Source organism: Heterocephalus glaber, unplaced genomic scaffold (assembly GCF_053883595.1).
Source record: "Heterocephalus glaber isolate CG9 unplaced genomic scaffold, H.glaber_assembly_v1.0 deba00001532, whole genome shotgun sequence".
NCBI lineage: Eukaryota > Metazoa > Chordata > Mammalia > Rodentia > Bathyergidae > Heterocephalus > Heterocephalus glaber.
This window is the reverse complement of record NW_028258330.1, coordinates 5,196,177-5,209,864: the sequence shown is the minus strand read 5'-3', so window position 1 is coordinate 5,209,864 and position 13,688 is coordinate 5,196,177. Positions and strand designations below refer to the sequence as shown.

Below are 13,688 nucleotides of genomic sequence, written 5' to 3'. Positions count from 1 at the left end.
ACCAAGCCCTTACCACTTGGACCTTCAGGGACACTTCCAAGCCATAACAATTACCAACATTCATCAAACTTGACAATTAAGATAGGTGAATTGAACGGTATATAATTATACCTCATTAAAGCTGGGAACAAAAATAGTTCCTCAAATCAACTGGTCTCACACTGTCAATGATGAGACACAACTTAGAAAGGTATTGAGTGCAGCTCCCTTGTTATGGGTTGAAATGAAACCTGTCTTTTGACATCCTCACCCTCTGTGGCTCATAGAGCGATCATATTTGGAAACAGTCTTTACAGAGGTGGTCAGATAAGGATGTGCTAATTAGGATTGGCCCTAACCCAGTATGAGTGGGGTCCTCACAGAAAAGAGAAATCATAGCACACAGGCAGATACACACGGAAGGAAAGTGATGTGGAGTCCCACATGCGACAGCAAAGGTAGGGACAGGAGTGATGCGCCCAGGAGCCACGAGAAGCATGCAGCCACCAGATGGGAGGACAGTGTCCTGGGTCAGTTCCTTCAGAGGGTGGGAGCCCCGTGACACCTCGATTTCAGACTCTGGCCTTCAGGACTGTGGGACAGCAAGTTCCTGCCATCTTTAGCCACCTAGTTGGTGGCAGCTTGTTTCAGCAGCCGAGAAACACATCTTCTCTGGTCTGATTCTAATCAGGCTGACCACACTAATCATCACACAGAGTACAGTTTCCTGAGGAATCTTTGAGATGAAAACAACCCATAGTCAAAAATACACACAGTGGCCCTCACGAAGCAAGGCCCTTTCTTCTAAGTTAACCAGTAAATGTGACTTCTGAATACTTTTAGGCTGAGGCAAGAGTTACAGTACCTGGAAGTAATTTTCAATCTCATGACAAACATTTTATAAACATGAAGTAAATCATCAAAACTGAACCCATAAACAGTATATACAGTGTGTATTCTGTCTTTCATTTCAACACTCAAAGTGGACTGGCGGGAAACCTAAGAAATAGGTGACTATGCTGCTCTTAACTTCCAAAAGCAGCAGCCAGCAGGCACACACCATATGGACACGGCATATGTATGGGTCCATATCTCACTGGCTACACCAGCCACCAGGCAAAGTTCTTAAGAAATGGTAAGAAAGCATCAATTTTACTGAAGCCTCTTGAAGTTAGGACTTTGCAGACAGTCTATAGTGATGGATGTATAAAGCCCTCTGTACACACAGAATCCTGCTCTCTCATGGTTATCACAAGAAGTTTCTTTTTCCTTTGGTCCTCCTCCCTGCACTGAAGATCATTTCTCCATTAACACTGAACATCAGCAGCCACGAAATCATGCTTGGCACACACAGGCCACCTACCTCTTGTGGCGAAGGCAGGGCCCCCTCGCAGGTGACACAGTATCTCAGGTGAGCAGGATTCCCCGTGCCACAGGAGCGGCAGATCACCTTCTCCTTTCAGCAGAGAACGAGAAACACAACACAACTGAGCAAATGCTGGTGCAGCGAACCCCCTCTCAGCATCTTTTCAGCCACCAGCCGGTTCCAGCCCCACGACACCCACACCCTGTGCTGTGGGCTGGTTTCAGAATTATTACAACATAAATAGTGTCAGGAAAATGAACACAGTTTTGAATGAAACAAAATCACAGACAAACTTAAAACAGTACTCATTTGATCTTTAGAGGGCAATCTGAAAGTTTTGCCCAGATTTTGTCTAGGCGCCCACCCCAGCTGACATGGGGCACTCAATAGGCAGTAGGCTCACCACTTCATGGCTTCAACAGGAACTGGAGACTCAAGATCAGCAAGAGCTATCTGTGTATTTGGACTGGGGTTTGTGTGAAATGTGCATTTAGGTTTGTTCTGTAGTTTCTCACTTAGAAATGGAAGAAGTGCAAGATTGTCTTAGAAGGGGATTGGTAAGTGGAACTTTCTTCGTTAGGAACCTGGTATTAAATTGCAACAGAGAGAGAGGGGGAGGGAGGGGGAGGGGGAGGGAGAGGGAGAGAGAGAAATACCCTAGTCTAAAGAGTTCAGCTATGAGAAGTTTTCTAACACTCATCGTCACTGGGATATTCTCTACTCTGAGGACACCGTCTTTTCAATTTTCTATGACTAACAATGCTCACATTTTCTACTCCAGGACCATGGTCCCCAGCCCTGAAGCTGACAGAGTGTCCTGAAGCCAGTACAGGTAAAGAGGATGATCAAGAAAAAGCAAGCCTAGTGACTGGGTTTTTATCTCTAGTACCACCAGGTATTGGATGTCCAAGGGTTTCCAGGTCTGGTTAACTCTGTTTCCTAGAAAATTCCAGGCTTGCTAGGGATCTGTAGCAGCTCAGGAAAACAGTTTTTAACACAGGTAAATCCTAAAGGGCACAGGCCCACTTACTGCTAGACAGCATGGTGGAGAATCACAGTCCTGTTCCCCATGGTTCCTGGCTCTTCCTGGGTCCCGAACTCTTTAGTTACTTAAAGTCAGCATATCATAAGCTGCAAGTACCAGGTCTCTTCTGTGAGATTTGGGGAGCAAGCTGCCTGGAGATGTTGCCTCGGACAAGATCTGGTGAAACTCAATGAGAAATGAGACAAATTTCCTGCCCTTGTGTTAAAAAAAAGTGCTGACCAAACAAAAATTATCTCATTGTTTGCTGCAGAAAATCCTTCCTCTAGGAAGAGAAGATGAAGCCCCCAAAACTGCTCACTTATCAAGTTCAACACTTTCCTTTGAGACCCTCACCTTGAAATCCAAACCTTGAAAATGGAGGCTTTGGCCAATCCAAACTCTGCCTGATCCCAGCCCTGACTACAAAACCATTTAGTTTTCATTTTAAGTAGTGAACTTTATTGTATAGAAAATGCTAGGCTCATAGTAGAATGGAGCAGAAATTATAGAAGCTTCCCATAAACCTTTGTCACCACACTTGTCCAGCCTCCCTCACCATAGATGTGAGCACCACAGTGCAGCTGTGTGACAGTCAACCATCCTGCAGGAACAGCTCATTACTCCTCACCATCCCCAGTTTATACTGGGGGCTGTTTGTACAAAACTCTTTTAAAATCATCTCATTCCAGCAATAAATCCCTATACTCCCCTGAAAGAGTGGCTGCTATCAAGAAATCAACCAATAACAAATGCTGGCAGGGGTGTGGAGAGAAAGGATCCCTTCTCTATTGTTGGTGGGAGTGTAGACTGGTGCAACCATTGTGGAAATCAGTATGGAGATACCTCAAAGAACTAGGGCTAGAGGTCCCATTTGACCCAGGTATTCCCCTACTGGGTATCTTCCCCAAAGAATTAAAAGAATCATACCATGATGATATATGTGCACCCATTTTTATAGTGGCACAGTTTGTAATAGCTAAAGCTTAGAAACAGCCCAAGTGCTCATCAACTGGAAACTGGATAAAGAAGATGTGGGTTTTTTCTTTTTTTATAAAATGGAGTACTACTCAGCCATAAAGAACAAGAAGGTAGAGATGTTTATAGCTAAATGGATGCATATTGAGGCCATACTCTTAAGTGAAATAAATAGGACACACATGTGTAAATACCGAATAGTTTCTCTAGTGTGAGAAACTGAAAGTATAAATAAGGACTAAAAGGATTAATAATGAATAATTGATACTTTGAAACAGGAAATGGTCCAAAGGGGTAGGGGTGGTGGGAGGAGATGGGGAAAGGGAAGAATGGAAAGGAAAAATTATGAGAATCAGAAAAAAAATGGAAATGAAGTCTATGTAAATAGGGAAGGGTGGAGGGGGTGAAGGGCGCACAGGTAATGGGGAAAAAAATAAGAACCAAGATACATCATGTACAGGTACAAGCACCCAATGATAAATGGAAACGTACTGTATACCTAAAATGTACCAATAAAAGAATTTAAGCAAAAAAAAAAAAATCCCTATACTCTTCCCTATCATCTCTTTTCTAATCTACTACAAAGACTCTCAAAGTAGTGATCTGCTTCACTGCATTGGGCTTACTAAACATAGTTTTCTTGGTCAACAGATTTTTCTGTGGTTTTTGTGGTGGCTTTTGACACCATGCCGTGATTTACTTCTTCCCAGAACAGTGACCATGACCTCCACTTAGAAATCAATGGTATCAGCTGGGCATGGTGGCACACGGCTGTAATCCCAGCTCTCAGGAAGCTGAGGCAGGAGGAGTTCAAGGCCAGCCTGGACTACACAGTCCAGGGTCTCAAAAAAACAAAGAAATCATTGCTATCACAGCCCACTGCCTCAAGACTTGCAGATATTCATGGGGATGATGTGACATCGAGGTTACCATCTGATGGCCTTAGTGAAGATGCTAAAAAGCTATGATGAGGACTTTTAGGAAAAGTCAATGCCCTTATTTGCCATCTCATCCACGGCATTTGCAGCATTCAGTATTATGGAGTTGAATGGTTCTAAGCAATTTATGGCAGTAGAACCCACTTAGTCAATGGGGTAAAACTTCTTTATGAAAGATTTGGAAGATGAAGTAATTGTCAAAATCCCAAGTACTAAGCTTTAAGTGACACAATAATTTGAGGAAGGATGTTGGGAACCAACTAATAGGTCACTCAGAATTAATCTGCCTAGAACATCTCTTCTTCGCTGCTGACCCTCCCACAAACACACACACGGGCCACTTCTCCCTATCCTGGAAGAAGAGGGCCCCTCCTGGGTTTAATGGTATTAATCAACATAGAAGTCTTGTGTTTAGCCTCAATGTAGGATTTACAACAAATTAAAGGGGAAAACTACTTATACCTTTGTATTTCTCTGCCTGCCTACAATATGGGAGGAAATACAGATTTCAAATATTGAAGATAGCATGATACCTATTGAATTTAGGACACAGCTAACACACCTATTCTTCCTGTTTTGAATATCTCAAGGTGTAAATGTATTGACAAAAGTTGGTTCTGTTGAGATTGACACAAAATCCAAAATGCCAGTGGCTTAAGCCAGAGAGAAGTTGATCTCTCTCTCTCCCCTTATGAGAAGTCTGGAGACAGGCTTCCAGGCCTGTTGGGTAACTTCCCTGGGGTAGCTTTTAAAGTTGCTTAAAACTGAAATAGTCATCTAACAAAAAGCTTAGTCAATTTTCATCCACTTGACTTTGACTCAACCAGTTCTGCAGAAACTCATTTCTGAAGGTTTAGATGGCTTAGGACACTAGCAAACTTTTCATAGTGAAGGGAGCTTGGAGAGGGAAGAGAAAATGGACTTGTCTTTTTTCGCAACAGTTTGCCTATCCAGAATCTACAAGGTCTTTTTAGGAGTGTCTGTTATGGTTTAGGTAGGAAGTGTCCCCTGAAGAGTCATAAATTATTGAGGGCTTGATCCCCAATGCAGCAACATTTAGAGATGGGTCCTGGAGAGGTGACTGCATTATGAGGGCTCTAATTGCACCCATGGATTAATCCACTGAAGAGTTCATAGCTGAAGGGGCTGCTGGCAGGAGGGGGTGGTCACTGGGGATGTGTCTTTGGAGGGTGCATCTTTTCCTTAGCCCCTTCTCTGTATGTCTCTCTCTGTCTCTTTTTTTTCTCTTTCTCTCTCTTCCTCCTCACTCCTCCTCTGTACTTCCTGGCTGCCATGAAGTGAGCAGCTTTCCTCCACCATGCCCTTCCACCATGATGCTCTGGCAAGGAGCTAAATGACCATGGACTGAAACTCTGAAACCACGAGCCAAAATAAGCTTTTCCTTTCAGTTATTTTCTCAGGAATTTTGTCACAGCAGCAGAAAGCTGATTAACACAGTGTTATCTTCTAACTGTCCATTAATTCCACGCATTTCCCTTATAGCTAAAAACTCTTCCATTTTTACCCTTTAATTGAATCTATTTTATCTTCTAGTGACCTTTACTTGGGGAGAAGGAAGGTGGATGGGACTATAACTGAAAAATTGAGAAAAAAGTTTTATGCTCAATGATTCTATAAGAAAAATATTTCACAGTATCTGTCTAGCAACATTTTTTAATTGTATGTGGCAAAGTGTGAAGTTGTCTTCCATGCAATTAATTCTAATCACTTTTTATAGATAGTAGGGACCTATAATCAAATAAAGCAAACAAAAACAAGAAACCACTTTTTTTTTTATACCAGGGATCAAACTTGGGTCCTTGTGGTTGCGAGGCAGGCGGCAGAACCACTGAGCTAAATCCCCGGCCCATGAAACCACTTTTAAGATAAGCATGAAACCACTTTAAGATAAGTCAATATTAATTGCAAGATTGAAGTTTAAATAAGCAAAAAACTGTCTAAGTCAGCTGTAGTGTAATTTGTCTTCCAAATTCATGTTCAGGGAATATATTTCTAAGTATCTCTCTTAATATTATAGATCCTATTGGCAAGTTAAACACTTGGGCAATATGCTTTCCCAAAAATTTGATGGATTTTGTTATAGCTGTTAGCTTACCAATTGTTAGCTCGTTCCACCAGTGGAAGAAAGACATTCTAACAGTACTTTCTATGCATTTCATTACTGTTTTTTTACAGAATCACTTTCATTACCTTCAAGTGGAGGCTGGCCTGGGGCTGCAGCTGTAGAGCAAGTGGAGCCTCGCACACCACACAGATGGGGGTGTTCATGGGCACCACGTTTCCACATTCTGCACACGAGCCCATCTGTGCAAGGGAAAAGGCCGGGTTTATCTCAGGATGCAAAAATGGAAGGGATGAGTAGGTTTTGGAAGGTCAGGTTTCATTTTCTTGTGTAAAACAAATTTAAAATAATGACCTTTATTATCATTTTACTCCTATTAAGAGTAAAAATGTGTTTATTGTACCAAAGTATTAAAAAAGAAAAACGTCAATAGGAGATTAACTCACAACACAGCGGAGTAAGGAGGTGGATAAGTCCTCTCCCCAAAGAGTAATCATAAAGTTGTAGAAAGCCGTATACAGCCAACCATGGTGGCACCCTGGGAGTCAAAGGTGGACAATAAACTGCAAAGTCCTTGAAGATGGCAGCACTCCAGCTAAGAGCACTAAAGTCTGTGTGGCTCTTGCATAGGGCCTCGTCCCCTGCACCCCCAGCTCCATCTGGGTGGCAGCTCTGGGAAAGGACAGGCTGTGAAGAGTGCAGTTCTGTGGCTGCCGGTGGACAGGGCTTCTGCCATCTGGAGCCCTGTTAAGACTGTCGCCTCAAAAATTAAAAAAAAAAAGATCATGTCCTCAGTGGCAGCCAGCAGCGAGGATCAGGGCTTCCCCCAGCCTGAGATTCCAGTCCTGGGCACAGTGATCAATGGGTCTGGAAATGCCCAAGGGTCTACAGGGCATGCAGGAGGTGACTAACTAGGAGCTGAATATGCCCAGATGTCCTCAGGTAACTGAGGCAGCATAAACCAGCATGGCCCCAGTCACCCCGATGCCCCGGCTGAGCACGTGGAGGGCAGGGCAGCTCGGGAAAAAGCAACAGTTTGGGCAAACTTGGACTCAGTCTGACATGTGAGGTCCCACCCAGCCCACATAGGCCCATCAGCAGGCAGCGGGGTGCGCAGTGCTGGAGCACAATTTCTCCCCAGACTTCAGGTGGACACTAAGATATACAGACCCAAGGGTATCTCTAGGGCTAAATATAAAAACCAGAAAAACCTCCTAACATTGTGGGGGAGACAGACAGTGAATATTTAATTCAAGTAAACAAAAAAACAAAACAACAATCCTAGAGAAGAAAGTCAGAATCCAGTGTGAGAAACTGAATGTGGAAATAAGGACTGAAATGTATAATGGATATTGGGAAGTGGGAAGAAAGTGTTCAAATGGGAAGGGGAACAAGAGAGGAGGGAGGGAGAAAGGAAGGAAGCGACAAGAAAAAAAGTGAAAATAGAAGGAAAAATTCGAAACAAAGCTTTTGTACATAGGGAGGGGAGGGGGCTTGAAGGGGGTAAGAAAAGTCAGAATCCAGAGTTGGGACAGTTTATTACCTAGCTGTCCAGCAATGCAGAAAAATACTTAAGGGACATGCAGAAAAACAGGAAAGTGTGGCCCACGCTAAGGAGAACTGTCAAAAGAAATGGTCTAAGTAACCTCAGATATTAAATTGAGTAGACAAAGATTCCAAAGCAGCAGGCCAGGGATTTAGCTCAGTGGTGCCACCGCCTGCCTCGCAAGTGCAAGGTCCTGAGTTTGATCCCCGGTACTAAAAAAAAAAAAAAAGATTCCAAAGCGGCTATTATAAAAAATATTCAAAGAGCTAAAGGAAATTATGTTTTAAAAATTAAAGAAAGTATGATGACAAGATTTGATAAATGTGGAATCTCAATAAAAAGATAGAAATTATTTTAAAAAGAACTATGGCTGAGATGCTGTATCTCAGTGGTAAAGCACTTGCCTGGCCTGCATGAGGCCCTGGGTTTAATCCCCAGTACAGGGGTGGTGGTACATGCCTGTAATCCCAGGACTCTGGGAGACTGAGCCAGGAGGACTGCAAGTTCAAGCCTAGCCTGGGTAACAGCAATTTGGCAAAACCTGTCTCAAACAAAACAAAACAAACCTAATTCAAAACATTAAAACCTGGTATTGAAAAAGTAAAATGACTGGAAAGAAAAAACCTCCTTAGAGGGTCTCAAGAGTAGATCAGAGACAAGAGGAGAGAATCAGTGACTTGAATAGAATTCAACAGAAATTATCCAATATGACAACAGAAAGAAAAAAGATTGAAGAAAATGAGCAGACCGCCAAACACCTGTGGGATGACACCAAACATGATATACATTTTGTTTTTCTTTTCTTTGTTTTTTTTTTGAGACAGGATCTCACTGTGTAGCCCAGGCTGGCCTCAAACTCATAGCAATCCTCTTCCCTCAGCCTCCTGAATGCTAGGATTACAGGCATGTGCCACCATACCCAGCTAAGCATACATAATAGAGAGAAAGAGGCAGAAAAAGAATTTAAAGAAACAATGCCTGAAAACTTACCACATTGGAAGAAAAACATTAATTTATAGATCAAATAAATTCAATCACTCTCCCCCAAAAATAAACCCAAAGAGAGCCACAGGTTAATACATTATAATCACTATGTTGATTTTTTTTTTTTTGGTACTGGGGATTGAACTCAGGACCCTGTGCTTGCCAGGCAGGTGGCAGTGCCACTGAGCTACATCCCCGGCTCAATTTTATTTATTTATTTATTTATTTGAGCCAGGGACTCACTAAGTACTTCAGGCTGTCCTTGAACTATGTATCTCAGGCTGGCCTCCGTGATTCTCCTGCCTTAGCCTTCTGGGATTGCAGGTATGCACCACCACATCCAGCTGATGAGTGTTGAAGATAATGAGAAAATCTTGAAAACAGCAAGAGAAAAACTACTTATTACATCACTGGGCCGGGGATTTAGCTCAGTGGTGTCATGACTGCCTCACAAGCACAAGGTTCTGAGTTTGATCCCCAGTACCAGAAAACAAACAAAAAAATAAAACAGAAAGAATTCTGTGTCCAGCAAACTACCATTCAAAAATGAAGGGAAAGTAAATATTCTCAGATAAACAAAGCAGAGAAATGGCAGGTAGACATGTCTTATGAGAAGAAAGTGACAACTGATGAGAATCTGAGCTCATAGGAAGAAATAAAGGACTAGATATAATAAATATGAGCATAAACACAAATGGATCCATAGACTTTTTTTTCACATGATATGAGCTTGTATAACTACATTTTTTCAGTTTGTAACATATATACTATATATATTATGTATTACATTATATTACATACATTTATTTACATTCATATTATATCTATGTTATATAAAAGATATGAAAAGAGAGGATAGGGAGATATATTGGGGAAAATTTTTTTATTCTACTGGAATTAAGTTGAATTATTCTACTTTGATAAATTAAGGTTCATATTGTAATCCCTAGAACACCAGATAACTTTAAAAATAGTTTTAAAGAAATCAATGGAGAAATTAAAATGTCACCCTAAAAATTACTTAGCACAAAAGAAAGCAGTGAAAGGGGAAACAGAGAAACCAAACATTTTTTTAAAGACACAAAACAAATAGAAAACAAATAGCAAACTGCCATCTGTTAATTTTACCACGTAAGTAGTGACACTGAGGGACCAGATGGGACACCACACACAAAGAGCAAAGACTGTTGGTGTGGATTAAAAAGCAAGACTCAGCCACATAGCTTGGACTCAAAGACACAAATGGAAGGAGAGAAAAATACAGAAAAAGGCATGCAATGCAAGCAATAACCATAAGAATGCTGAAGTGGCTAGTAGATATTAGGGAGCAATGAACTTTAAGACAAGAAATATTTCTAAAGATAGAGACATTTTATGATGATAAAAGGGCCAATAAATCATGAAGGGATAGTAGTTACTAGTGTAGAAGAACTGTGTTAGATAATTCAGGCTGCTGAAATAAAATGCCAAAAACTGTGTGGCTTATAAATAAAAGAAATTTTTTTCTCATGGGTTTTGAAGGCTGGGAAGTTGGAGGTCAAGGAGCCAGGAAATTTGGTGTCGGGTGAGCACCCCCTCTCAGGCTCTCTACTTCACAGGCAGTGCCTTCTATGCAGCTGTGTCCTCACAGGTGGGAGGACGGACAGTCTCCCTTGGCCCCCAGCCCTCCACATTGGGGATGGAGCCCAGGGCCTTCACACTGAGCAGCATCCCCAGCCTTTTCTCACCCTTGGGCTTTTTTTTTGAGACAGGGTCTCGCTGTGTAATCAGGCTGATCTTGAACTCACTATGTAGTCCAGGCTGGTCTTGAACTCAGGACAATCCTCCTGCCTCAGCCTCCCAAGTGCTGGGATTACAGGCATGAACCATCATGCCCAGACTTTTTTTTTGGACACAGGGTTTGTTATGTTGCCTGGCTGGGCTTAAACTTGTGATTTCCTTCCCTCAGCTTCCCAGCATACTGGGATTACAGGTGTGTGCCACTATGCCAGGCTTCTCTGCTAACTAACTACAAAATTATTAGTATGGTAACATCAATTATTACCTATACTTAATCAGCCAAAGCCTTTAAATTTAAATATACTGATCTATAACTTCTTTGAACAAAATTATATATTTTATGGATATATAGATATAAAGTAGTAAATATTTTTATCCGTATTTAATTCTAGAATCTATTTCCTTACTGTATCCAGGTTATGAGCAAAAATATCAAATTGGTGGAAACATTTACTTATTCATGAATGTCTCATTAAAACAATAAGATTTCAAGGGCCTGGGGTGTAGCTCAGCGGTTCCAGCACCTGCCTCACAAGTGCAAGGTCCCAAGTTCAATCCCTGGTACCAAAAATAAAACAATAAGATTTCAAGGTCTTCTTGAGTCTGAGTCTTTGTAATTTCACACAAAAGAAATGGCATTGTAAGTCGTCCTCCTGCCCTGCCTTTTTTTTTCAGTACTGGTGATTGAACCTAGGGCCTTTGCACTAACCTAAAATCTCTAGCCTTTCTTTACTTTATGTTATTTTTTTGAGACAAGCTCTTGCTGACCAAAACAGAATTGAATTTGAAACAGCCAAAGTTTTTTGTTTTTTTCGTTTTTTGTCTTCAGATAATATCTTTTCACTTGTGAGCAAGAGTCACAAGAAGGCCTGAGGTCAGCCTTCCTCATGGGGCAGCTGGAGCTCTCTCTTGGCCTTCAGAGTAGGTTCCTTCCGAGAACAGTTGGGACAAAAGGCAGGCGCTAGAGGCCACCTTCTATGTTTTCGTGTATCCTCTCATTCCGACTCAGGTGTGGTGGTTGTAGGAGTGAATTCAGCAAGGTGCTTCAGGCAGAGGTGGGTGGTAGAGGCCTGAGCCCCTCCTGGCTCTCAGATTCCCACTCCCATTCCCTTTCTCATCACAGCTGGAGGAGCATTTTCCGTGGTCTTTGGTCTGGCCAGCTGTAGCCACCACACGGGAGGCGTGGGGAAGAACCATGCAGGGCCCTCTACTCCTTCTTAGAGCTGCTTTCTCAGGGATGAAGCTTCAGAGTCAGCAGATGAGGGCAAAGGGCCCTTGCCTTGCTTCTGAAGGAGAGCAGTGTGGTTTTCCAGTTGCAGCCCTGTGCAGCTATTCTTCTGCAAGCCAGAGCTCAAGAGACTGTGTGGCTGGAAGTAATAAGAGCATCCCCCAGAGGACACCTTCTGAAGACTCACAGCAGGACCTCCCACCAGGTGGGGAAAATTCCCGATTGTGCATTCTGGGATCAAACTTGCAATCCTCCTGCCTCAGTCTCCCAGAATGCTGACATTACACATGTGTACCACCATGCCCAGCTAGTTTTTTCATTCTTAAGGAGGAATCTGGATAGTAAGAGATTAATCTGCTTGTAATTCTTTCCGCAAGTATTTGTTTGTGGTTCATGTGCACCAGGCACTGTGTTATTGCCCAGGTAAAGATGAAGAAAACCAACGAAAGATATTCATAAGAATTTTGTGGCTCACCTGCGCTCCTTCAGGGGGTGGAAGACGACAGCCAAATATGGATGGGACAGGAGCACCACACTCGTGACAGAATCTAGCGAAAGGATCCGATGGGCGGGGGGCCAGGCAGTGGGCACACCTGCAACAAAACGGGTTCCTGACTGGCCAGGTGCGGATGCCCCACATTAAGACTGTGAAATCTCAAAGTGTTCAGATGGTTTAAAAAAATGAAACAAAACACAAGCAACCACCCTGCGGCTAGGGAGCAAGTTCAAGGCAGGAAAGGACTTCCCGAGCTGCTTCAGGTGGAACAGACTGTGGAAAAGTGTGTTCGCAGCCCTGGGGAGCAGCTGAGGGGAATTCGTGGCAATGTGTCTTTTACTGTAATAGAATTTTATTTAAATACACACTGTATTTTTTTATATGTCCTCTTACCAAGACAAAATTGAATTTGAAATGTCCAAAGTATGTAAGAAAAATCTCTCAATATTTGGAAATTTAACAAAAGACTTTGGACTAACCCACAAGACAAAAACAAATAACAAGGGTAATTAGAAATGGTTTGAACCAAATGAACATATCAAAATATGGCTGCTGCAGGTGAAGCTATACCCATAGGGAAATGTGTATCTCTAAATATCTAAACAGTATTAGAAAATAAGAAAGGTGAAAGGCTGCAAGTCAATGACTTAATCTCCAAATTAAAAAACTAAAAAAAAGCCCCAGTGGGCATTTGTAAAAGTTGAAAGGCTGATTTTAGAATTTATTTGAAAATGAGAAGGACCTAAAATAACCAAAACAAGTTGTTTTTTGTTTTTACAAGAACAAAGCTGGATGATTTACAATCCTTGATTTTAAAGCTTATTATAAAGCTACAGTAATCAAAACAGTATAGTAGTGAATAAATACAAGGAACACCAATGGAATAGAAGCCAGGATCTAGACTCAAGCACATATTGTCAATGAGTCTCAAATATTCTAAAACTAATCAACAAAGAAAAATAGTCTTTTAAAGAAAATCTACTAGAACAATTTGGTGTCCATATACATAAATATGACCCTTATTCATATGTGAAAATAAACTAAAAGTAAACCACAGATCTAAATATAAGAGATATAATTATAAAACTTAGCTGGATGTGGTGGCGCACACCACAGGATGCTGAGGTAGGAGGATCGCTGTGAGTTCGAGGACAGCCTGGACTACAAAATGAGACCCTGCTCAAAAAAAAAAAAAAAAAAATCCAACTACAAAACTTCTAGGAAAGGACATAAGAGAAAACTTCAGTTCATTTGAAAAACATCTTGGGTTTGGGAAAGAGTTCTTGAATA

The 13,688-nt window shown here is 41.8% G+C and overlaps 1 protein-coding gene across 9 annotated transcripts in view; it reads right to left on the bottom strand.

Moving 5' to 3' along the window:
• The window catches only part of Dzank1 (double zinc ribbon and ankyrin repeat domains 1), a 54,445-nt gene that overhangs the window by 20,969 nt on the left and 19,788 nt on the right, over window positions 1-13,688 (bottom strand). For 7 of the 9 annotated variants that reach the window (XM_013070752.3, XM_087189039.1, XM_013070753.3 and 4 more), the window contains 3 exons: window positions 12,378-12,495; window positions 6,494-6,607; window positions 1,343-1,435 (listed from right to left, as the gene is read on the bottom strand). In XM_013070752.3, coding sequence (XP_012926206.1) covers window positions 1,343-1,435; window positions 6,494-6,607; window positions 12,378-12,495 — 325 coding nt within the window. The remainder of the gene's footprint in view (window positions 1-1,342; window positions 1,436-6,493; window positions 6,608-12,377; window positions 12,496-13,688) is intronic. The other 2 variants (XM_021255107.2, XM_021255108.2) reach the window with 2 other exon arrangements.